The sequence below is a fragment of the Malaya genurostris genome, chromosome 1 (genome assembly GCF_030247185.1).
Source record: "Malaya genurostris strain Urasoe2022 chromosome 1, Malgen_1.1, whole genome shotgun sequence".
NCBI classification, from domain to species: Eukaryota; Metazoa; Arthropoda; class Insecta; order Diptera; family Culicidae; genus Malaya; species Malaya genurostris.
This window is the reverse complement of record NC_080570.1, coordinates 35,164,748-35,190,182: the sequence shown is the minus strand read 5'-3', so window position 1 is coordinate 35,190,182 and position 25,435 is coordinate 35,164,748. Positions and strand designations below refer to the sequence as shown.

The 25,435-nt window shown below is 34.6% G+C and overlaps 1 protein-coding gene across 5 annotated transcripts; it reads right to left on the bottom strand.

Annotated features, from left to right (window-relative positions):
* Positions 1-1,555: 1,555 nt before the first annotated feature.
* On the bottom strand, positions 1,556-25,383 carry LOC131436628 (pyruvate kinase-like). 5 transcript variants are annotated; one of them, XM_058605474.1, is made up of 5 exons: positions 12,101-12,242; positions 11,975-12,015; positions 2,498-3,878; positions 2,280-2,436; positions 1,556-2,163 (listed from the first exon to the last, which is right to left on the bottom strand). In XM_058605474.1, exons 2-5 carry the CDS (start codon positions 12,011-12,013, stop codon positions 2,151-2,153), a joined length of 1,590 nt encoding a protein of 529 aa, XP_058461457.1. In that variant the 5' UTR covers positions 12,014-12,015; positions 12,101-12,242; the 3' UTR covers positions 1,556-2,150. The 5 variants fall into 5 exon arrangements, with proteins under 5 accessions (XP_058461457.1, XP_058461474.1, XP_058461467.1 ...); XM_058605491.1 differs by lacking the exons at positions 11,975-12,015; positions 12,101-12,242 and adding an exon at positions 25,194-25,383; XM_058605484.1 differs by lacking the exons at positions 11,975-12,015; positions 12,101-12,242 and adding an exon at positions 17,659-17,808.
* Positions 25,384-25,435: the final 52 nt, after the last annotated feature.

Genomic DNA, 25,435 nt, shown 5'->3' with positions numbered 1-25,435 from the left:
TTCAATTTGAAATGTAAATTTTAATCAAATAAGAGCGCACCATTGTTAAAATAAATGTATGCTTATATTAACTTTTCCGGAACTGGAAGAAACAACAAAAAATATATCTTTTCTATTCAATCAATAATAAGTTTCTTACGCTTTCTTTTCATATAAATGATTTTTGTGTGAAAAATATTCTCGATAGTTTTTACATTTCACAGTAATAAAGCGGAACCACTTTCACAAAACTGTCTGTCAATGCTGTTTGTGTTATTATTTGATTAGTTTTGTTCAAAAAGTTCATATCTTTAAAAAAATTTGACTTTGTCTCCCATAGAAACTCTCACTTCCGGTGAAACCCTCAACGAGTGAACACGTCGTATCGTGTTAGTGCGGTGAAAATTCGAGTATTTCGCGAGAAAGAAAGGATTTTCATCCGTACTTCGGTGACTCCACGTTGTCACATAGCGAGGGTTTCACTTGTAGTCCAGTGAAAAGAAAGTCGATTGGACTATAAACGAAAACTAACTGGCAATATAACTAAATCGTTGTGCCATCAATCGGCATCATCTTAAGTGAGGTGACGCCACCAGAAGTGAAAAAGAAGAAGAAGGGAGACATGAAACAATAGAAAATATGATCCATTTTTACTATTGTTTCTGTAGTAAAATGATATAATTTGAGGAAAATTGCTGTAGGTGTACGTTTGATGATGAGGAAAATAATTTTTATATTGGCAATGTTATGAAGTTTTAGTCACTTGTGCTAAAAAATTGTACAGCAGAGAAGCCAGGTAAAAATTTCAAATATCTGCAGACAGGGTTTCAAAAGTCTGTAAATGTGAAAAAAAAGTCTGCAGTCAGCAAGCATGCCTTGTTGGCAGCAATTTCTCTATTAAGTAGGACACGCAAAACTGATTTGGCGAACAAAAAAAAAACGAAAAGGTCTCTAAATTTGGACGAAAGTCTGCGAAAAATTCGATTTTCAAAATTCTGCAAAAGTCTGCACAACAAAAAATGTCTGCAGCACTATACCCGAAGTCCGCAGATTTGTCTGCAAATCTGGCATCTCTGTTGTATAGGAACATTCTGCTCACACACTAATATTAGTACAAAGGCCGTATGCCGTATACATCAGGGATGCCAGGTTCAGAGCGAGTCGGTTTTTTGTTGTGCAGTGCTCCCCCTAGAATAAAAAACTTTTAACTGAAAAATATTTTTGTTACACAAGCAACTATTTATGTTGTCTGTGTGTATACGAGAAAGGCAAAAATGACCAAAAAAACATCCAATTAATCACAAAGTCGTATGCATGCTTTGTAGGTGCATATAGAGCAGATGTAAGGCAATGGCTTTTCATAGACCTGTGAAGCGAATATGGGATTTAGTGGTTACTTGGGTATTTTCCCAAGATTTTGGAAGCAACAGACAAGGATCGAGTATGTTCCAATTTCGAAATGGCATTTCAGACCCTGCGTGCGGAAAATAAATTATGTTTATTTGCAATTGGGCAAAAGACCTTAAGTCAACATCATCAAATGGACTGTGATATTCTAAACAGGAACTTCGTGACGTCAACTATATTGATAATATATTTTTTAGTTGTCAATTAACATCATGTTCAATACACGGTCGCGATCCTTCTAGTCCAGTTTGTATGCAAAATCAGGACGAATCGCATCATAAACCACTAACTGCATCAGTGACGTTGGTGAATGAGGTAAGATCCAATGTATGTATCAGGCTAGTATCATATTTTTGTTTGCTCCGAAGCGATAATTTAAAATAAATTAATCTTAGGTTACCAATTGAAATACACTTGCTTCACTTTGCTCGTAGCGGAAGTCAATGCAGGTTTACAATATTCATAAAAAAAAAACAAAAACAATAAGGAACAATACATTTTTTTTTTCATAAAACAAAAATATTTCGGGTGAAGGTTTGATGACACACGGACACTCTTCGGGACAAATATCAACCCTAGAAAAAAATATGTGCGGCTACGATTTTCGAAAACACAAAATTAGTGCCTGCAGAAGGGATGCATTTGTACCTATTTGTAGAACTGGTATGTTCCGTGTAGTGACTGAGTACATTTTTTTTTAAATAGATGCAACAATCTAGTTGGTGTAGACGAAGATACAGCTCCGGTGTGAATGTGGATTAAATTTATTCGACATTCCTGTGGATTGAAGTACAAAATATTGAGAATGTTAATGTTTGTTGTATTCTTTTGATGGATGTTTCTTTTGATGGCATGTCTTTTAGGGAAGGATTTTCTTTCCTTCTGATACATACACAACGCGAATGGTGTTAGTGAAACCGGAGCCCTGCTTCCAGCCGGTTACGATGACTACTGGGTTGCCAGGCTTCAGGAAGCCACGTTCCTTGCCGAATTCTACACCGTACTGAACACGAACATCGACATCCTTCAGCCAGTCATCCAATGCAGCTTCTGTAAGTGGTAAAAAAATAAATTGATTTTCTAATACTTCGAATTAGACTTTAATTCTTACGTTCGTAGATCACTGGCAGAATACCTCGGTACAGATGGCACTGGCGAGCAGTTTGGGCAAAACGCGTCACAGCAATGATAGGGCAGCGAGGCCGATATTTGGAAATAAGATGAGCCGAGCGGCCCGAGGTGGTGATCACGATAACGGCAGCGGCACGCGTCTTGCTGGCAGCTTCTGCGGCAGCAATCGCGATCGAACTGGCCGTATCAATCGGATTCGGGGTTGTGTTGACCAGATCGTTGAACAGGTTACGATGCCATAGGGCCGCTTCCGCTTCCTTGCATGTCTTCGCCATTGTCAGCACACACTCCAACGGATATTCACCCTTGGCAGTTTCACCGGACAACATAACGCAATCGGCTCCATCAATGATGGCGTTGGCCACATCCGAAATTTCGGCACGAGTCGGTCGTGGTTTTTTGATCATAGATTCCAACATCTGGGTTGCGCAGATGACCGGTTTACCGGCACGGTTGCAACGAGCAATCATCGACTTCTGCGCCAGGAAGACCTTTTCGGCAGGGATTTCGATACCCAGATCACCACGAGCGACCATAATACCGTCGGATGCCTCGATGATGGAATCCAAATTTTGCATGCCTTGTTGGTTCTCAATCTTCGAAATGATCTTGATATTCTTACCCTTATCTCCCAGAATTCCACGAATTTCCTTCAAAGCAGCGGCATTTCGAATGAACGAAGCGAAGATAATGTCAACTCCTTGTTCGACACCGAATTGCAGATCGGACTTATCCTTCTCGGATACGGCCGGAAGATCAACCGGGACTCCGGGCAAGTTGACACCTTTACGCGAGCCGAGGGATCCACCATTTTCCACCGAACAGGTCAGAGTATCTCCACTTATACTGTCAACCACCAGAGAAATCAAACCATCATCGACGAATATCCGGTCACCTGGCTTTACGACCTTCACAATGTTCACATAGTCGACGTAGATCTTTTCCTTCGAACCCTTCTCCAGATGTTCCTTGTTGGTGGTGAGCTGAATCTTGTCACCCTTCTTCAGCTCGACTTCACCGGTTCCGCTGCCCTCGATCAAACCGGTACGAATTTCCGGTCCCTTGGTATCCAAAGCAATGGCCAACGGGAATGGCTTTCCGAGCTTCTTGGAGTAGTTGTCGTTAGCCTCTCGGATGTTTTTGATCGTGTTGGCGTGGTACTCGTGCGATCCGTGGGAAAAGTTCAACCGAGCAATGTTCATTCCGGTGGCCATCATCTTCTCCAGTGTTTCCGGTGCTACCGAGGCCGGTCCGATGGTACAGATAATCCCGGACAGCCGCACGAATGCCGTCGGCGAGTCAATGTCCAGCGAGCACATGTGCTCCAGGTGCGATACGGATTCGGGATTCATCTTGCGAGCCTAGAAAACAAAAATGGAATCCGGTTTTAGTGATGGTTTCGATTAAAATTTCTTAGGGCAGCATTCCCGATTATTCACAGAATGATACCTGAATGATGAATGTGCTTTGCATTTACCGGGAGATCGTAGGAACGTCTTGTGCCGCAGTCTAGCTTAGAGTGTGCGATGAACGACGGAGCAACCCAAACGAAACTATTATCGACTAAAGTCATCTGGAGGTTGAGAGTAGTGAAATATTTACAGTTATGACGGCTTGGGTGTTATCAAACCTGCCATCTAAGCCAACACTTTCCTCGTGTTGTCCGGGAAGTAAAGTTGCAGCATTATCAGTATCAAACTGTATTGTTGCATCGTCAAAACGAATCACACTATCAGTGACGGATGAGCGTAGAATAATATTTTACTTGAAAGGGCGTGATCGATTTGGTGAACTGTAGTCAACCATGGAAAGCTTTTTTTTGGATATCTCGGGATATACTTCATGCATGTAGATTTAGTTTTAAACATTGAAAACAAAAACTGTGAGTCTGAGTCAGAATATTTTTTTTATTAATATTTATTGAAACTATAAGCTGCACTTATTCGATTCTTGAAAACGCATCGCAGTAGGCGTGCGCATGGGACGCGAAACATTTCCGCTCCCGTCAAAGTTTTCGGGGGAAAACTGAATGATTTGGCGAGTTTTGAAGAAGGCCTTGTGGTTTGGCCGGAATTTCAAACTAAGCGAGGGTGATTCATGGGAGCATACTCTGTTTTGGTTACGAATTTTTAAGATGACTTCTCAAGGTTGGATAGCTCTGAACCCAGTTCTAGCAGTTGCGAACAGAGCTAATAGAAGTCAACTTTTCAAAACGAGATCCATGTCTAGTCAGGGACAAAAGCGCAACAGTAGTTTAAATTGTGCTTTTAATCTTTTTTGTTCGTCTACTTTTTCAGTCATTTTCGGTGTGCAACGTTGATATTCAACCGAAACTACGAGAATCAATAATGGCAAAAATCGATTCACAACTTCATCTACCTGTTTGTGTTCGTATCTATGGTAACTTTGGTTTCCAAAGATAATAACTGTAAACAGGTGTAATAACTAGGATTTATCATATTTTAGACTCCCTTTACAGCCAAACTTCACAAATTTTCAATACATTGAAGAAATTCAACTAAATTTACTTACAGACGATTTTATTTTTGTTTCTTCTGATCGTAGAGAAGCGAATGACGTTGAAGTGAGAGATGAAAATGTCTTTCTCCGTTTGTGTTGAATGCGATCATTTACGAATGAAACAGTAAGAGTCACTCTTATTAGTCAATCAGTAGAAAACGTGATGATATCAGTGAGCAATCCGCGAATATCTTCGTCACAATTAGAGATGTGCGAAACAGCTCATGCGAGCTCCGAACCGATCTGCTCACTAATAGTGAATCGATTCAATGTATCAGCTCATCAGCTCATTTAGATTGAACTGGAGGTTAGTTTTGAGCGCCGTTTTTCTTACTCCGTTTTTCTTTCATATGCATGATCGAAATCATCGATGCACAAAGAACAATGTTATGCGAGTAAACTTGTCTGTGAATCACTATTTGTAGGATATCTGCAAAAGTGGCATCCCTGAATGTACCTTAGCCTACTGAGTGAGAGGTAAGATTTCTTATTGGCAATGGCTCATTCAATCTGTTAAAGAAGGATAGATGCACATTTGTAAGAACGAACGAAAGCTCATATACAGGGTTATTAGTGCTCAAAATGAAAAAATGCGCAATGACTTTTCTCGAAGTTTTTTACATAGTATCAAATGAAATAGTTAAGGATCCTATATTAAAATCCTGAATTTTATTTAGATCTGACTACCGGGTCTGAAATTACAGGGTGATAAATACAAAACATTCAATTTCAAGTTTTATTTATGACTGATTGGTAATATCTAATTGAGAGATCTTGTTATTTGATTACCAAAAACATTCATTTCGACTTTATCGGTTCTCGATTCAGCCAGTACCGCAAATAGCGGTTGAAAACTTTGAAATGGGCACTTCGATTTTTCGAAGACCAATTACCACTAAGTTATATAAAGTAAAGCTTTATACGGTGAACAAATATTACCGTAATTTAGACTATGCAAAGAACGCCAAAACTCCGCGAAACTGTACTGAAACTTCTTCAATATGTAAGTCTTATAAGTGGTTTTTATTATACTGGTTCTTGGATTCCGGTACCGGAATTAATGGTCAACATCGTCAAAAGAAAAGGGAACTCAACTCGATTTCGATTTTTTTTTGTCTTCAAATCTCAAATTTTATTCAGATTTGACTACCGTAATTAAAGTCCCTCACCCCCTCCCTCCTTTGGGTACGCGCCTATTTGAAATACTGTGTAATTCAAGGTACGTCATTGAATCATAACCGATTCTAATTTTACCCGAGCTGACAAAACATGCGATTCCGTTGAACGTCCATTGAGTCAGACAAACTTTAAAGATAACGTAATAGATTACTAAAATTTATTTATTAATCCGATATTTCTCGGAGAAACCCGTAAATCAAGAAAATGTAGGAAAATACGAAATGTTGATGATATCATTAGTCAACTGATAAAACTTGTTCATTCCGGGTAACGATTTAAGAGTATCTGAACGGTTGTTTTCTGTTAAGTGAAACGCTAATCTTTTCTAATGTCGTATTCATTTGATGTTGGACCTAATCCATTTTTCACCCCAGCTTTTGTCAAGCTCGTTTTGAATCTGATTCTTAGATCGGGTTTGAGCACGTACCGTTGTTGTTTGGTTCGAACAGAATTCTGTCTCGTGGAAATTGTCTGCTTGAAGGAACTATCCAAGGTTTCGCAAGTGAAAACAACCACTATTGCACCTGACCAGAGATACCATGTTGTTTAAAATGTTTGGAATGTCAGCGAAAAACATGATTTTCAATAGTCTGTAACAATAACATGTTATTTGTAAATGAGATTTACTGAAAATGCTGCAGATCTGACATCTCTGCACCTGACTAATTATCGAGTTTGGTTTCAATTTAAACAAAGCGTTTGACAGTAGTTATAGTTGAAAATAGGTTAGGTTTGGCATCAAATAAAAACGATATAAAAATGAGTGCTAATAGAATCACAGTAGGCGTTTGCTGTCAGGACAAGTTAATTTGTTTACACAAACAGTGGGATCAAGCAGACTGCATATTGCCGCGAAACTCAATTGCCGGTAGCAACACCTGCTAACGGAAAATGGCATAAAGAAAAAGACAATTCTTCCGAAAATGTTCATTAGGCGATAATACAAATACATATTAGCAATACAAGTAAACTCGGAGGGGAATAAAATCGATTTGAAAGCCATTATTAGCAAATGTTATTGGGAATTGATACCATTCCAACAAAGATTGAACAGCCACAATTGACGGCCACCTCCATCTCCATCCTTTACATGATAAATGAAAAGAAGCAAAGGAAATGTTGATACTTTAAATACATTACGGAAGGACTACGATCCATCGAATTCTTCTAAACGTATCGCGGAGTTGAAGATTCGGTTTGGTATGAGGTTTAGGAATCACTCTAGTTTAGTGATGCGGTCACGAAATAACATTTGTATATGTTTGTTCATTTCTTTTGCTACACTTAGAAAAAAAACGTGTAAATTTTTTGTCTCTATAGATGCCCATGTGTAAACGTCTCTATAGATGCCCATAAAAGGAGTGTCGCAATTCGCTTGAGTTTACATATCAATGCAAGTAAAAATTAATCATATCAATTTAACAGAGAATTCTGCTAAAGTTGACATCGAAACAGCCTCAATGTTTATTTTTACATGTTAAAAGATGTAATACGCTGTCGTCAATTAGGAAATTACGGCATGCTTGAATTTACGTCAAGTGTTAGTTTCATTTTTTCACTATCCGCACACTTAGAAAAGTTTACATCTTTATCTATGCACATAACAGGAGCGTCGCGATTCATTTACATTCACAATTCAAAGCATGCGAAAATAAGTCATATCTTAACTTCACAGTTAATTTAGCTGAAGCTTACATCGATACTGACGCACAATTTATTTTTACATGTTTCTAGATGTAATATTGTGTCATTACCGAAGAAAATACGGCTTGCTTGAATGTACGTTTAGCGTAAATTTCAGTTTTTCTAAGATTGCGTGTATGATCATTCGCAGAAGTAATTTGTACTTAAACTGACTTATTATTTTTCAGCATCTCACTAAATTTTCAAGCATCAAGTATTATTTTCAAGCCAGGATACAGTGTTGGACCGAACTGAAGTACTCTTTTACACTGAACTGAAAATCTTATTTATATTCATTAGATTTGTCATATGAATCGTATGCAAAAAATAATTCATAGAAATTATATGGAAACTTATGATCTTTATTTAATGTGTACGTCAAATCTAAATTAACGTTATCACAATAAAAATTATAAAAATATCCCACATAATTTATATGGAAATCCGATGAAAGTCGTGAATAGTTGTGTCCTCGATATTCATCAACTGCTCCAGACCATTTTTCAGGTAGTTCCGCATCTCAATGTAATTTTAAATCGCTGACAAGACAGCTCATCCAACTTCGTTCAAGGATATGCGTTAACGGACCATGAAACATATATCCGGTACATTTCATTACTCTATCTGCGTAGTAAGATTCATTTTTTTTGTTTTCAGTCTCGGAATCTCACTTCTCTTTCGCAAATATCATGAGGTGCTCCCTTACCGAATGGAATACTAGTAAAGCTTGAATCCTCAAAGAAAAGTAGTAGTTGGCAATTATCTACTATTCGTATGACCTCCATTGAAAGTTTATATATATATATATATATATATATATATATATATATATATATATATATATATATATATATATATATAAATTTTATAAAACTAGTCATATGGTATATATGAACCTATCTAAATAAATTCGAAGTGAATATAATATGCGCTTCATAAATTGTTCCAATGTATGTTGTGCGAATATCTAGTAATGGTTATAAGACGCGCCAATAAATTTGACTCAGACTGGAAATTTCATTCGTTATATGGAAATCCTGTAAAAATAACGTTAAGAAGTGTTTTATGTTTCATAAGATTATCTCATATATTTGACATGATGTTGAACACATCTTGTAACTATTATTGGAAATGCTAATAGTGCAAAATCATTAGAATATCATATAATGTGAAAAATAATATTTAGCTCAGTGTAGAACAAATGAAATTTACCCTTGACGTAAATTCAAACATGCCATAATTTCTTCGATGATGACACGATATTACATCTATTAATATGTAAACATAATGTTTGTGTCTATTTCGATGTAAATTTCAGCTAAATTAACTATGAAGGCAACTCTCAGCTGATACTATCAGGTGTGCCAGTGAATACAGATTTTTTTCGAGAGATGTCTCTTCAATCAGAGATTCGTTAGTTCATCGTCAAACTATTGCTCCATTTTTTGCTGTAACATCCTATCCCAAATAAAACTATTGGTTTTTCGATAATTGCGAAAGATTCAGAAGGTGTAAAATTATGAAAGTATGAAAAGCGAATTGTTTTTTTTTTGACTTGGAACCAAGGGTTTTCTGCACCGTATCTTGACGGGAAATGAGAAATTGATTTATTTTGAGAATCCAAAACCCGGGAATTCATGGCTCGACTCTGAAAAATCTAATCGCTTCGGATAGAAAACGATGCTGTACATTTAGTGGGATAACATTATGTCTTGAACTACGAGCTTTTCAAACCAAGGAAAACTGTGAATACTAATCGCTAACGGTAGTAAAGGCTGAAATTGAATCAAGCACTTCTCGAAAAACGATTATAATGCTCCACAAGACATTTTCCATCACGACAATACGCTTCGCACATATAGCGAAAGCGGTTAAAAACGTCTTTTTTAAACTCAGGTTGGAAGCATGGCTTCACACCCGTCATACATGCCAAACTTGGCCCCTATCGACTTTCATTTGTGTTCGTCGATAACTCACATTTCACTAGTTATGAAGAACTGTTACATTGAAAAAAATCTTACAATTTTCCAACTCCCGTTGGTATAAAAGTTTTTGCCTTTCTCATATAGAAAGGCTATAAAATCACTGTGAAAACCGACTTCGGAACGGAGGGCCAAGTGTCATATAACTTTCGACTCAGTTTCGTCGAGATCACAAAATGTCTGTGTGTGTCATTTGAATTTGAAGGTCTTGAAATTCTTAAAAAGTCCCAGAAAAGTTGATCCAGATCCGACTTTCGGTTCCGGTGTTACAGCGCGATAAGTGGAAAATTTTTAACTTCATAAGTATTTTTTCAAATGTGATGGTGAAACGAGGTGCACATTTTTAAAAAACTTACTGGTAAATTCTTCTAGTTGACAGACCTGTTAGTATGAGGATATACAAATCTACTTTGGGACTACTAGTCCCGGTTTCCGTTTACGAACGCACCGGTAACAGTGAAGAAAAATTCCAAAAACGTAACTCAATTCGATTTCTCAGCAAGGGTTAAACCGACTTTTCACAAATCATGATTCAAATTGAAGCTCTCAATGTCCTAAAGGATTGGCTGAGCATTTTGATCCAGATCCGATTTCCAGTTCCGAAATTATAGGGTGATTGGCATCCAAACTTTCAAATACGTCATACGTGCTGGTACGGAAGAAGAAAACACCACCGCGTGCTCTGTTTAATTTTGTAGAGCGTGCAGTGTTGCCACATTTAAACCTATAATAACTTGTCATAACTGTTTACAAATTGAAAAGGTTATGGTAGTTTGAACCTAAATAAAGTTTTTGAAGTAGTTTAAACCTAAATAAAGTTTGAAAAAAAATGTTGACAAAATCTTTTAGTAATGTTTTTGAAAATATAAGTAATATGAGAAAGGCATCATTACGAAAAGCATGAACGTTTTTTCACAGCTTTTACTTGAGAAAGAATTGTTGTTCGGATAAAAACGTCTCGATTTCAACTTGATTCCTTTTTCTTATATTCTTTTTCAAAGCATAATTTCATGAAACTCTAAAGATTATTGAAACGGAAATGGTTTGTTCATAATATTCGGCGTAAACATTTCAAAAGGTCATATGAAATGTTTACATCGTATCCAGCTTCCAGAACTAATCCCCACTCAGCTACGCCTCTGGCGGAAGCCGACTGCTTATCAACTGGGTATTGAAGTAAACAATCGGAATGCTAGAACCCTTCCACAATGTTTATCTTGGCACTTCGAACACTTCAGATGACAATGCGCATAGAGATTTCTGGTGAATGCAAATGTTTCTGTTTCACGTAGCCGCGCTAATCAGTTTTTTTTTCACGCTTGGAATTCATCACGGCTTTTCCATCCCAGTGCTAATAATTCTGTCAGATGGGCGAGACTGGACGACGAAGTGAACCGCTTATCTTTCCTTCTTTATTTTCGATCAGCTGGGTGACACAAGAAAACAATTTTGTTGCTGACGCAGGGCTAACTTGATCGCTTTCTAAGCAAAAGTCATGCATCCGCGTTCTGTATATATTGTAATGCAGCTCGAAACTCAGTAGTCGGAGCTATTTCGACGCCGGTGTTGTTATTATTCAAATCGACTGGGGGAAAATTATTTTTAGCTAATAGGAAAAAAAAAATGAATTTCCACGTTATGATCTCGGTCACCTCGGGTACGCATCATCCGTTGGTGTTATGGGGCGTTATGAATACCGCTGTCCTTGTTCAAGGGCACATAACATTTTTCATTTCACTGGTAGCTCGACACGGCAGACGGAAGAAAAATCGATATCCTGTGCTATCGGATACTGACCTTTCCCATCCCATCCTTACCGTTCAATTCTAGTGCATTACTCTTAATTTAACTAGCTTTCGGCACAAGACGGATGCAAGATCAATGTCGTAATCTGAACTCTGGGGTCAGCTTATTCAATCGTTGGCAGCACTTATGCGAATCTAAGCTTCCGGACCGCGGTTTGTGACGGTGGGGTTGTAGGCGACCGGTCAAATCCTCCATCTGGGTTGATGTCGGTTAGCATACACAGAGAACAGAGAACACAGAAAACCCCCAAAACGGAAACAGGTTCCGTCGAGGGCACATCACATTACCTTCGGATCGAAGTCGTACTCGGTTATCCACACCATCATTCCTGTACGGTTAAAGGTACTTATCAGTCGGATTGAGAAGGGGGAGGAGGTAGAAAAGCCCAAGGTTAAACTAGGGTTAAACTTTACACTGCTTTCTTGTCCTGGTAGTTTGGAGTCTGCTGCTGCTGCTGTTACGGATCTGAACACGGACGACTGCAATCGTCGATGATGTCCTAGCGAACTGAAAATCTCACTATTACACAACAACGCGACAAACGACCGGCACCGGAGCAACACTGAACTGTAATGAGAAGTACGACACGGAGTGATCGATAAAATTTTCACCGCCAACGACAGTGACGACGAAAATCGCGAACGGCCGAACGCTGGCAGGGATTCACTCTCCCGAAGGATGACGCGAACGACACCCGAACTCGGCCCGGTGAATGTGCGATACAGGTTCATCATCACCACCGGGGCCTGTTGGGGTTTGGTTGTCGTGAGTGTTTGGATGCACTTTTATCGTAACAGCTGTTCGACTCGATATTTTTAAACTTAAAAGCTGTTAAGGCATTGCGAATGTTTTATCCAGCGCAAGAAAACTGTTTCAAAGGCTCTCCTTCCCCTTCCACGACTGATGCTGATAAGCTGTCATTTGACAATTAACGTAGACAGTAGGCGGATTTTCTTTGGATTGTTTATACGCGCTTATACAACTGGCTAACGATGTCATCCAAAATGGTTTGACAGGCTTGTGAACGTTCATCCCCCGACTTAAATAAGTAGATAAAAATAGATATAGTCAAGTGTGTGCACTCTGGTTCCAAGCTGGGGTAAATTACATATTTTTCTGTATGTAACCATTAGCTTATGTTAAATAAGAGTTCTAAGTAGTAGGTGATAGTCAGCTTCTAGCCAATCTGACCTTACAAAAAACAAATACAAAAATTGTTTGCTTCAAAATAGACAATTCGTATTATTCAACTTCTGTTGACACGAAACATGTTGTACGAAGTTGTCACTAGTTACAGTGAGCAGCCGGTGCACATGCGCTGTCAGTGTGCAATGCATGAACACCGTGTGAATTTTCATTCGGAAAAGTGTTCTCATTTATGACACAACCACATTTCGCACTTGACATCGATGAACTTCTGAGACGCACTCAGATAATAACAGACTTTTACTTTGATTTCTGTTTCAGATATTTCAGAACTGAATCCATTTTTTGATCTACTTCTGTATAGACATTTCTAGATTTGTGATTCGAATAAATCAAATTGTAAGTTACACGTTCATATTAGAATATCAGTCGAACGGGCGAATCTGTATCGCTGACAACTTCTTTGTGGAGTACAACGCTAAATTAAACGACGGTACAATGCAAACAATCGAGTCCTTTCTATCAGCTGGAAGGACTCCCACGGCTACTGTTTAATATAGTGTTTCAAAGATTAATTGAAAGATTGATGATGGTAGCCGAACGGTGAAGAAACGAAGTGCTCACACATTCCTATCTCATGCCTCGACTATGTGCTATCGCCTTCTATGTCATTAGTAGAATGGGATATTGTGATACTTTGAGAGTACGAAGGGAACTTATATCGGACTGATGGTTGAAGTTATGAAGTTAAAGCACAAATCTCCTCATAACTAGGGGACCGTGCCACTTGAGCCAATTAGTTCTGATTCCCACGAAAACTAGCAGCCAAAGAACACTCATTATACCGATTGTTCTCTACGACCACGAGAGGATTAACCCGCCCTCATTGCACTATTTCTTAAGGAGCTACAAACTATCTTTGACGGAGTGCAAAATGAAGACGATGTATGAACGATAAGTTAGCTTAGAGAACCAGCAAGCATGAGTAGAACAATTAAAGATGGCGTACCATATCAAATATGTTCATTTGAATAGTTCTTTTTTAAAAGATGGACTCAACCAGTGGCGTATCGAGGAAATTTGGGCCCGGGGCAAAATAAGATTTGCCGCCCCTACCGTTGGTTTAGTGAGCAAAAAAAAGCTGAACTCCATTTCCGGATGCCTTGAGCGAGCAAAAAAAACCCCCAGGATTGGTTTGCCACCCCCCTAAAAACGTTGCTCCCGGGGCGAGTGTCCCCTTCACCCCCTAGATACGCCAATGAACTCAACTACTAATCAATGCATGATTTCGCGTGTAGTGTAGCATGTGGTACCGTTCTATTGGCACAAGTTGTCAACAGAGATAAACTTTCCCATTTCCATACTGTTTTGCACTAAATTTCAGCTCATAAACAATCTCGAACAATGCATTCGAGAACCATTGATAACTGCTGGATTTTATTTGATTCTTCTTCCTCTAAAATTTAATAGTATTGCATATTCATCAATCGATAAAATGACGGATTTATACAGACAACCGGATCATGAATCTGAATAAATTCGCACACTATCTTCATACTTCTGAATATCAATATTTTCTCCAACATTTTCCCATCCTTCTGCCCGCCTCTTCTATTTGTGTATTGAATTGAATCAAACCCATGATTTTTTGCGCTTACGAGTCTCGCAATTTAGAAATATTTTTCAACATCACAATCCGATGAGAAAGGTTTGATACAGAACACTGCAAATCAAGTAGACTACTAACCGAGCGGATGACAAAGCGAATGTTTCACCCATACGTTCTGTATGAAGTCAGGCACTGACTGAGAAAAAAAATGAACAGCTTAGTTTTGTGCGAAAGTTCGTTCTGTGCAAAATGGTGCGGTCTCCCTATACAAATCGAAGCAGACCTGTTACTGAAGAAAACGCGAGGTATGAAGCAACGATATTTCGATATTTCAATAGTTTACTATTGACATACTAAAACGACGGTGTAGTACTGGTTTGAACTAAAAAAAATGCCATGGGTTTACCTTCACCCGCACTGACTAAACTACCCATGCAGCATCAATCATAGTAATCCGTGAGTCTTTGATAAACTTTGACAGCTCTATCAGTCGAACTGTAACCGTGATGGAAAAAACAGTGAAGCAACTTCGTTCAGAAGTGTGAGCGTTCAAAGAACGGCACCCCGCAGCTTCGAAAGCGGACACAGTGCCGAACTTTATGGACACCGGATACGTCCGCTCCGGCATCTACAATATATTGGCAATATTAGACAACAATCAAAGCATCGGAAGAAAGCCCGGTTCCGGACGGCCGACGACCCTGAGCAACAAGAAGTTCCAAAGGAAGCTGAAGAGGGGAAAAAGTGGTTACATCGCTGCGTGCGCTGACCGTGAACGAGGAAATTTATAGTACGAAATGTTTATCGGATATTGCGTTGCATTCATCAAGAAATATCATAAGGGGGAGGGCGCGGTATTATGGTTGGAATTGGCATCGGCCCACTTCTCGACGCGATCGTTGGAGTCTTGTTACTCAAGTCGGCGAACTCGTCCAACGTCCCCAAGCAGCGTTCCATCGAAAATTTCTTAACCAATCTGAAGCGTAAGATCTACTCCAAACAATTTGGTCGCGAAAACTGAGTGGAAATCGATCGAAAATAAAACGAAGAAAGAATGCCGAATTTTGCCACAATAATCTACTGAGCTTGTCAGTGAATAATATATATACGGAAATCAGTGAAGAACATTTCTTTATTGACTTACATGTGTCAATTTCATTGTTTTTTCGGGGAAACAAATACATTTTGCGATCTCAACGAAATCATTTTACATCATAAAACACAGTTGTCAATCCTCTAATTCAGTGTTCAACTTTACTACTATTTGGGGATCAGCGTAAAAGTTTCATGCATAAAAAATATCAATCAATGAATTAATATACGCCTTTGTGTGAATAATTTTGTATATGATTTAACCCATTATAAACCAGGGGTTCTCGAATTTGAACCAAATTAGCAGATATCATCAATTTCATTTTATTTTGTGTTGAAGATGTTGGCAAATGCCAAGTCACTATTAAAAATCTTTTTCAAACGAATATATTTTATTGTAAGCTGCAATAAACAACTTAATTTGTCGATGCCTTACACTCAGCCTATCTGCGTTCGATACGCAACCCCGCACACAGGGTCAGAAAGTTCTGGACCGAATCGGTGAATTACCTTAAAGTTAAAACCTGTGTTATCGAAAATAATAAATCATTTCATTTGTTTCCATTTCTTCAGTATTTAAACACTTAAACGAACTGCATGAAAAAACACGTGTGAGTGAAACTTCTTAAAAAGAAACTCTATGTCGAATTCTTGCAAATACCGCGGATTGATTTTTCTTTTTGTTTTCAAAACATCGTTTGCAAAATCGTCTTCATTGAAATATTTAGGTGAATCAATACAGCTTGTGTTGTTATATCTATGAAACAAATTAATCAAAGTGGTTGATCAAATTTTTTTTTGATTTTCGTTAGATGGTGTTCCAAATTTACAATCGAATTTTGTTTTTGGTTTAGGCTAGCTCTCGGAATATTAATCTAGCAACAACGGTCACATCAAATATGTAAGAATACATTCAAACAAAATGTAACATTGATGTTTGTCAAATGAAAAGCGTAGCCGTGCTTAGTTTCTTATGATGTCAATTTTCGGTTCATTATCTTTATGTTGTCAATTCTCTATCAGTCGGTGGGTAAAACAACACGATTATTAAAAGAATACACTTCATGATCAGGTAAACATTTCCAGTAGTTTTTGCTTTTCAATGTGTGATTTTTCCCTTACGATTAATCTATCAAGCAATCTATCACATCACTTGAGGCAGAGGGTTCATACTGATATACGGGTAGAAAACTGGAGTTACGAGCTTTGCAAAAACTACATTCCTCAAGTAATGCATTTTCGAATCATGAATAATTTCATGGGAGAAGAGTTATTGCTCACGGTTTCATGAGAAGTCAAAATGATTGGTTTCATGATTTTCTAATCATGACAGCAGTAACGGATATCTTTCCGTGCATGTTTTGGCGTTGGAAAAGATCTAGAAAGGTGAAAAATGTGCTCTTCGCATAACTTTCAAGCCAAAAACTCAAGTTATCGATTAATATTGGACACTTTTAAAATTTTTCAATAATGGCTCCGTAATTATTCAAAGTAAACAAAGGCTTTTATATACAGTTAGGCCCTTTGTTCGTTGTACGGTTATGTTATCAAGCCTAGCTTGACTTGACGCGAAAAATAGTTTGTAAATCTTTCCGTTGAGGAAAATCTTTAACAAATTTCCTGCAGTTATCACTTAAGCATATTTTTATTGATATTTGCAAAGCTTCAACGATATCATGTATATGAATTCCTAGAATCGTTTATAATGAGCTCTATTCCACAGATCAAATGAACAAAACATCGGACACAGCAGTATGCACAACGCCGCTGGCTAGCGAATGAAATACTAACATTGTCATTGTCTGTATCCAGCGAATCAACCAGCTGGACAGCCTTTGTATGTGATCGGCATTGATGGTTTGTTGCCGTTGTAGTAGTAGTAACCGATATCAAAGCCGGAGATTTTCGCAAATTTCATCATGCCAGAACTGACAGATCATCTGATTTCCGTACAGTATGAACCGATTTGTTTCAAGTAAATATATTGAAGCAGTTTTATATCGTTGTCACAGACTAACTTACTATAGTGAAATTGCAGTAAGTTAGAACACTTGGTTAAACCGTTTATGTAAGACAGATGGAAGTTTCCACTGAAGTGCAGTAAATTATTACTTCGTACTTTACCTTTACAGTTGACATTTCCGTACGATTATTAGTACTTGATGATTCAGAACAAATGCAAAAGTGTCAATATTCAATACGGGAATAAATCAAAACACCAACGATATCACCGCACACTGAGACCGGGCTCTACGCTCGGTGAACTTCGACGCAAAACTGAACTGTCTGTCGGTGCGCTTCCCTTGCATTGCGCGTCTCCTATCCAGATGAAACATTCTCACACCGGCACTAACCGACAAAGGCAACTTGATTCCATCGCGATAGTTAACGTGTTTGTACTGTCGATACGAGTACAGGGCAAACACGTGCCTTTTGAACTCATCATTCACTCGTACCGTAAGCGTGTTTGGCAGAAAAAGAAAACTTCTTAGTGAGAATGTTACTTTGTAAACGACCGCACAGCTGACGGATACGGCAAAACATTGCTGAATAACCCTTTCAGGACAAGAGGATTGTTTTTATCGAAATGCGTCGAACAGAGATAGTTAAAATGGATTGGAATTTTCATCTTGAATGAACGTTGAAGTATCGTTGGAACTTTCACAGTATCTAAAAAAAATCCGTTTTCCAGAGCACAAAAAGTCCATCTTTAGTTCCGCGTGAACTTTCTTATGGCCTAAAAGTAAAAGTGAACCTAATGTAACCCTTAATCAATAAAATAATTGCCTATTATCATAAATCAAATAAACATAGATTTCTCACTGTACGGTGACACTAACAGCACCTCTAGTGACAAACGGGTGTACTTTTTTCCATTAGCTACTGTGGTTGTGTTAAATGAGCAGGCAACTTTTTGCATGCATTTTAGGAGCATTTACGCACCCATTCTCCACCAGACGGTGCTTTTGGTGTCACGGGTTGCTCAACTACATTACTATTACACTGGGAAATCTATGTTTATTTGATTTATGCTTTTATCCTCACTTTCGGTTTCTTTAGTAGACGTTAGAATTATTAAAATTATACAGAAATTCCAACCTCAAAGTTGTCGTCCGATGTTCGATTCCGAATCGAAAAAAATATTTTTACCATGTAACAAAAATCGAAAAAACACGCGGTTTCCTGTGATAAGTAAAAATAAAACCACTCTGCTGAACATGATTAAATATAATTCCGTCGCCGCCGCCGTGGGTACACGTGATTATTTAATGCTAATTTAGTGGTGTCTGTCAATTGTTATCTTTATGATGCTTGAAAGTAAAAAAAACTCGATTGGTTCCTTTGTTCCGGGGGGGCTTCGCTCATAGCGTGGAATTACGACTGATAATCGGTTGGTAGTAACAAGATCACACTAAGAAACTAAGAAGGATTCTTTCAAGTGAGCACGGAATTGAAATTTGTGAGTCAGTTGATTATTTATAGCGGTTTTACCCTGTTGGTAATTCGACGGTAACATTTATTTATAGAAAAAAAAAAATAATATGATCATTTAAAATTATGTCTGAACTTTTTTTTAAGCTTACATCGAGCTCAACCGATCTTAGACTGAAAATTAAAAAGTAAAAAGTAAAGAGTAAAAAGTAAAAAGTAAAAAGTAAAAAGTAAAAAGTAAAAAGTAAAAAGTAAAAAGTAAAAAGTAAAAAGTAAAAAGTAAAAAGTAAAAAGTAAAAAGTAAAAAGTAAAAAGTAAAAAGTAAAAAGTAAAAAGTAAAAAGTAAAAAGTAAAAAGTAAAAAGTAAAAAGTAAAAAGTAAAAAGTAAAAAGTAAAAAGTAAAAAGTAAAAAGTAAAAAGTAAAAAGTAAAAAGTAAAAAGTAAAAAGTAAAAAGTAAAAAGTAAAAAGTAAAAAGTAAAAAGTAAAAAGTAAAAAGTAAAAAGTAAAAAGTAAAAAGTAAAAAGTAAAAAGTAAAAAGTAAAAAGTAAAAAGTAAAAAGTAAAAAGTAAAAAGTAAAAAGTAAAAAGTAAAAAGTAAAAAGTAAAAAGTAAAAAGTAAAAAGTAAAAAGTAAAAAGTAAAAAGTAAAAAGTAAAAAGTAAAAAGTAAAAAGTAAAAAGTAAAAAGTAAAAAGTAAAAAGTAAAAAGTAAAAAGTAAAAAGTAAAAAGTAAAAAGTAAAAAGTAAAAAGTAAAAAGTAAAAAGTAAAAAGTAAAAAGTAAAAAGTAAAAAGTAAAAAGTAAAAAGTAAAAAGTAAAAAGTAAAAAGTAAAAAGTAAAAAGTAAAAAGTAAAAAGTAAAAAGTAAAAAGTAAAAAGTAAAAAGTAAAAAGTAAAAAGTAAAAAGTAAAAAGTAAAAAGTAAAAAGTAAAAAGTAAAAAGTAAAAAGTGAAAAGTAAAAAGTAAAAAGTAAAAAGTAAAAAGTAAAAAGTAAAAAGTAAAAAGTAAAAAGTAAAAAGTAAAAAGTAAAAAGTAAAAAGTAAAAAGTAAAAAGTAAAAAGTAAAAAGTAAAAAGTAAAAAGTAAAAAGTAAAAAGTAAAAAGTAAAAAGTAAAAAGTAAAAAGTAAAAAGTAAAGAGTAAAAAGTAAAAAGTAAAAAGTAAAATATAAAAAGTAAAAAGTAAAAAGTAAAAAGTAAAAAGTAAAAAGTAAAAAGTAAAAAGTAAAAAGTAAAAAGTAAAAAGTAAAAAGTAAAAAGTAAAAAGTAAAAAGTAAAAAGTAAAAAGTAAAAAGTAAAAAGTAAAAAGTAAAAAGTAAAAAGTAAAAAGTAAAAAGTAAAAAGTAAAAAGTAAAAAGTAAAAAGTAAAAAGTAAAAAGTAAAAAGTAAAAAGTAAAAAGTAAAAAGTAAAAAGTAAAAAGTAAAAAGTAAAAAGTAAAAAGTAAAAAGTAAAAAGTAAAAAGTAAAAAGTAAAAAGTAAAAAGTAAAAAGTAAAAAGTAAAACGTAAAAAGTAAAAAGTAAAAAGTAAAAAGTAAAAAGTAAAAAGTAAAAAATAAAAAGTAAAAAGTAAAAAGTAAAAAGTAAAAAGTAAAAAGTAAAAAGTAAAAAGTAAAAAGTAAAAAGTAAAAAGTAAAAAGTAAAAAGTAAAAAGTAAAAAGTAAAAAGTAAAAAGTAAAAAGTAAAAAGTAAAAAGTAAAAAGTAAAAAGTAAAAAGTAAAAAGTAAAAAGTAAAAAGTAAAAAGTAAAAAGTAAAAAGTAAAAAGTAAAAAGTAAAAAGTAAAAAGTAAAAAGTAAAAAGTAAAAAGTAAAAAGTAAAAAGTAAAAAGTAAAAAGTAAAAAGTAAAAAGTAAAAAGTAAAAAGTAAAAAGTAAAAAGTAAAAAGTAAAAAGTAAAAAGTAAAAAGTAAAAAGTAAAAAGTAAAAAGTAAAAAGTAAAAAGTAAAAAGTAAAAAGTAAAAAGTAAAAAGTAAAAAGAAAAAAGTAAAAAGTAAAAAGTAAAAAGTAAAAAGTAAAAAGTAAAAAGTAAAAAGTAAAAAGTAAAAAGTAAAAAGTAAAAAGTAAAAAGTAAAAAGTAAAAAGTAAAAAGTAAAAAGTAAAAAGTAAAAAGTAAAAAGTAAAAAGTAAAAAGTAAAAAGTAAAAAGTAAAAAGTAAAAAGTAAAAAGTAAAAAGTAAAAAGTAAAAAGTAAAAAGTAAAAAGTAAAAAGTAAAAAGTAAAAAGTAAAAAGTAAAAAGTAAAAAGTAAAAAGTAAAAAGTAAAAAGTAAAAAGTAAAAAGTAAAAAGTAAAAAGTAAAAAGTAAAAAGTAAAAAGTAAAAAGTAAAAAGTAAAAAGTAAAAAGTAAAAAGTAAAAAGTAAAAAGTAAAAAATATAAAGTAAAAAGAAAAAGTAAAAAGTAAAAAGTAAAAAGTAAAAAGTAAAAAGTAAAAAGTAAAAAGTAAAAAGTAAAAAGTAAAAAGTAAAAAGTAAAAAGTAAAAAGTAAAAAGTAAAAAGTAAAAAGTAAAAAGTAAAAAGTAAAAAGTAAAAAGTAAAAAGTAAAAAGTAAAAAGTAAAAAGTAAAAAGTAAAAAGTAAAAAGTAAAAAGTAAAAAGTAAAAAGTAAAAAGTAAAAAGTAAAAAGTAAAAAGTAAAAAGTAAAAAGTAAAAAGTAAAAAGTAAAAAGTAAAAAGTAAAAAGTAAAAAGTAAAAAGTAAAAAGTAAAAAGTAAAAAGTAAAAAGTAAAAAGTAAAAAGTAAAAAGTAAAAAGTAAAAAGTAAAAAGTAAAAATTAAAAAGTAAAAAGTAAAAACTAAAAAGTAAAAAGTAAAAAGTAAAAAGTAAAAAGTAAAAAGTAAAAAGTAAAAAGTAAAAAGTAAAAAGTAAAAAGTAAAAAGTAAAAAGTAAAAAGTAAAAAGTAAAAAGTAAAAAGTAAAAAGTAAAAAGTAAAAAGTAAAAAGTAAAAAGTAAAAAGTAAAAAGTAAAAAGTAAAAAGTAAAATATAAAAAGTAAAAAGTAAAAAGTAAAAAGTAAAAAGTAAAAAGTAAAAAGTAAAAAGTAAAAAGTAAAAAGTAAAAAGTAAAAAGTAAAAAGTAAAAAGTAAAAAGTGAAAAGTAAAAAGTAAAAAGTAAAAAGTAAAAAGTAAAAAGTAAAAAGTAAAAAGTAAAAAGTAAAAAGTAAAAAGTAAAAAGTAAAAAGTAAAAAGTAAAAAGTAAAAAGTAAAAAGTAAAAAGTAAAAAGTAAAAAGTAAAACGTAAAACGTAAAACGTAAAACGTAAAACGTAAAACGTAAAACGTAAAACGTAAAACGTAAAACGTAAAACGTAAAACGTAAAACGTAAAACGTAAAACGTAAAACGTAAAACGTAAAACGTAAAACGTAAAACGTAAAACGTAAAACGTAAAACGTAAAACGTAAAACGTAAAACGTAAAACCTAAAACGTAAAACCTAAAACGTAAAACGTAAAACGTAAAACGTAAAACGTAAAACGTAAAACGTAAAACGTAAAACGTAAAACGTAAAACGTAAAACGTAAAACGTAAAACGTAAAACGTAAAACGTAAAACGTAAAACAAAAAACGTAAAACGTAAAACGTAAAACGTAAAACGTAAAACGTAAAACGTAAAACGTAAAACGTAAAACGTAAAACGTAAAACGTAAAACGTAAAACGTAAAACGTAAAACGTAAAACGTAAAACGTAAAACGTAAAACGTAAAACGTAAAACGTAAAACGTAAAACGTAAAACGTAAAACGTAAAACCTAAAACGTAAAACGTAAAACGTAAAACGTAAAACGTAAAACGTAAAACGTAAAACGTAAAACGTAAAACGTAAAACGTAAAACGTAAAACGTAAAACGTAAAACGTAAAACGTAAAACGTAAAACGTAAAACGTAAAACGTAAAACGTAAAACGTAAAACGTAAAACGTAAAACGTAAAACGTAAAACGTAAAACGTAAAACGTAAAACGTAAAACGTAAAACGTAAAACGTAAAACGTAAAACGTAAAACGTAAAACGTAAAACGTAAAACGTAAAACGTAAAACGTAAAACGTAAAACGTAAAACGTAAAACGTAAAACCTAAAACGTAAAACGTAAAACGTAAAACGTAAAACGTAAAACGTAAAACGTAAAACGTAAAACGTAAAACGTAAAACGTAAAACGTAAAACGTAAAACGTAAAACGTAAAACGTAAAACGTAAAACGTAAAACGTAAAACGTAAAACGTAAAACGTAAAACGTAAAACGTAAAACGTAAAACGTAAAACGTAAAACGTAAAACGTAAAACGTAAAATGTAAAACGTAAAACGTAAAACGTAAAACGTAAAACGTAAAACGTAAAACGTAAAACGTAAAACGTAAAACGTAAAACGTAAAACGTAAAACGTAAAACGTAAAACGTAAAACGTAAAACGTAAAACTTAAAACCTAAAACGTAAAACGTAAAACGTAAAACGTAAAACGTAAAACGTAAAACGTAAAACGTAAAACGTAAAACGTAAAACGTAAAACGTAAAACGTAAAACGTAAAACGTAAAACGTAAAACGTAAAACGTAAAACGTAAAACGTAAAACGTAAAACGTAAAACGTAAAACGTAAAACGTAAAACGTAAAACGTAAAACGTAAAACGTAAAACGTAAAACGTAAAACGTAAAACGTAAAACGTAAAACGTAAAACGTAAAACGTAAAACGTAAAACGTAAAACCTAAAACGTAAAACGTAAAACGTAAAACGTAAAACGTAAAACGTAAAACGTAAAACGTAAAACGTAAAACGTAAAACGTAAAACGTAAAACGTAAAAAGTTTAAATCAAAGTATCTTATGGTCTCCTGTTACGGAACCGAATGATACATATTTTAACCAATTTCGAGATAGTGTTTTTATAAGTGACAGTATAAAGACGTGATTTTTTTATACTGATCAGTGGATCTTTCTGGTTTGTTGAAATTGTTATTTTGTAGACAAACCAAATAATTCCGATATTCGCAAACTCGTGTCTGACCCTATAATCATATCGACTGTTATTTAAATCTTACTCGCATCCGACCATGGCAAAAATTTTTTTTTGGTTTCTTACTTCGATCGAAGGTTTATTCTAGTATTGACTCGACTCTCGGATTAGTGAAATTTTTTTAAGGATAATTAGAAAATTTAGATAAACATTAGAAAAGGTGCCAAGCGCAATTGGCAATTATTCTTTATTTACTAGCACCTTCTATTATTACGGCATATTCCCGTATTTCGAGCATATCGAAAGTTGATGGTTTTAGTCATTATTATAGGTAAAGTTTTAGGAGGAAGGATTGCCGATAGAATCGTAATAATAGAATCAGAAAGTAAACAAAGCGAAACTGTCATTTGCGATTTGAGCAATTACTAATGTTCGTTTTCATCAATCGATTGATAAAAAAATTTGCATGAACTTTAAATATCAAGCAGCAGCTGTAGAATGCGCTAGTAAGTGGGAAGTATTGAGGCTCAAGGAAGACGAGGGTTATAAATTCACCAGCATGTAATTTACCGATTGTGTTATCTTCTTAGTACTACCGCGTTACTCTACGAACTGTAGAGTTTATTGTTTGCTTCTCTTATCCTCGAGATTAGCGAAACGACTTTATGGGTCAGATGATTGGAATGTCTAGGGGTGAAAACATGAAGAAGTCATAAAAAAAATATTCGCGACTAAATAGAATTCCGAAATTGTTAATTTTTCAATTAATCAAATTTGACATTCTCCGTGATATTTAATCATAACGATAGTAACACAAGCTAATGTGATGACAACCCTAGCAGGCCATGCGTTCCGCAATGGCAAAGTGTGCGGTGCAAATTCGCCCAAGAAAACCTACAACCTACGCACACTTGTGAAGACAATCGCATCATTCAGCGCTTCAGACATAAAAACCACCTCAACAAACCGGTCACGCTTCTCTCGGGCCCTCGATACACGTTCTCCATGCAGCAGAATATGCTACATCACACCAATATCACGCCGAATCCCATTGTATCTCGCATCACGTTTTATAACGCTTAACAGAGGTCAACGAAGGTCGTCACCGGTTTGTACGATACTCGTTTTGATCTCTAATATCCTAGATTACACTTTGGGATCACGGGACTTACAATTAATCCTTTTCAGATGTTTTATTTCATTAAAATGTATTGGTTAATGTAAAGCAACTACTTTGACCGTTTAGGTATCGGACTATGGAATTTAGCAAAACTTAGTAATAGTTTACAATTTACTCACTCGGAGGTTTGAAGAATTCCGGTACTGACAAAAAGGAACTGGAACGGCTTCTAGAGACGGGCTTGCAAGCGTTGTATATATAGCACTATTAACTATTTGTGTGTAGTACTACGTTTAATGCAATGGCGCTGGAAACGAGAGGAAGGTTGTGAATTCGCGAATTGTCACAATCCTGCGAACGATTCCAGCAACTAAAGTAAACTGAGAGCATTTGAGAGGGTCTGCTCTTCGGAGTGAAACGA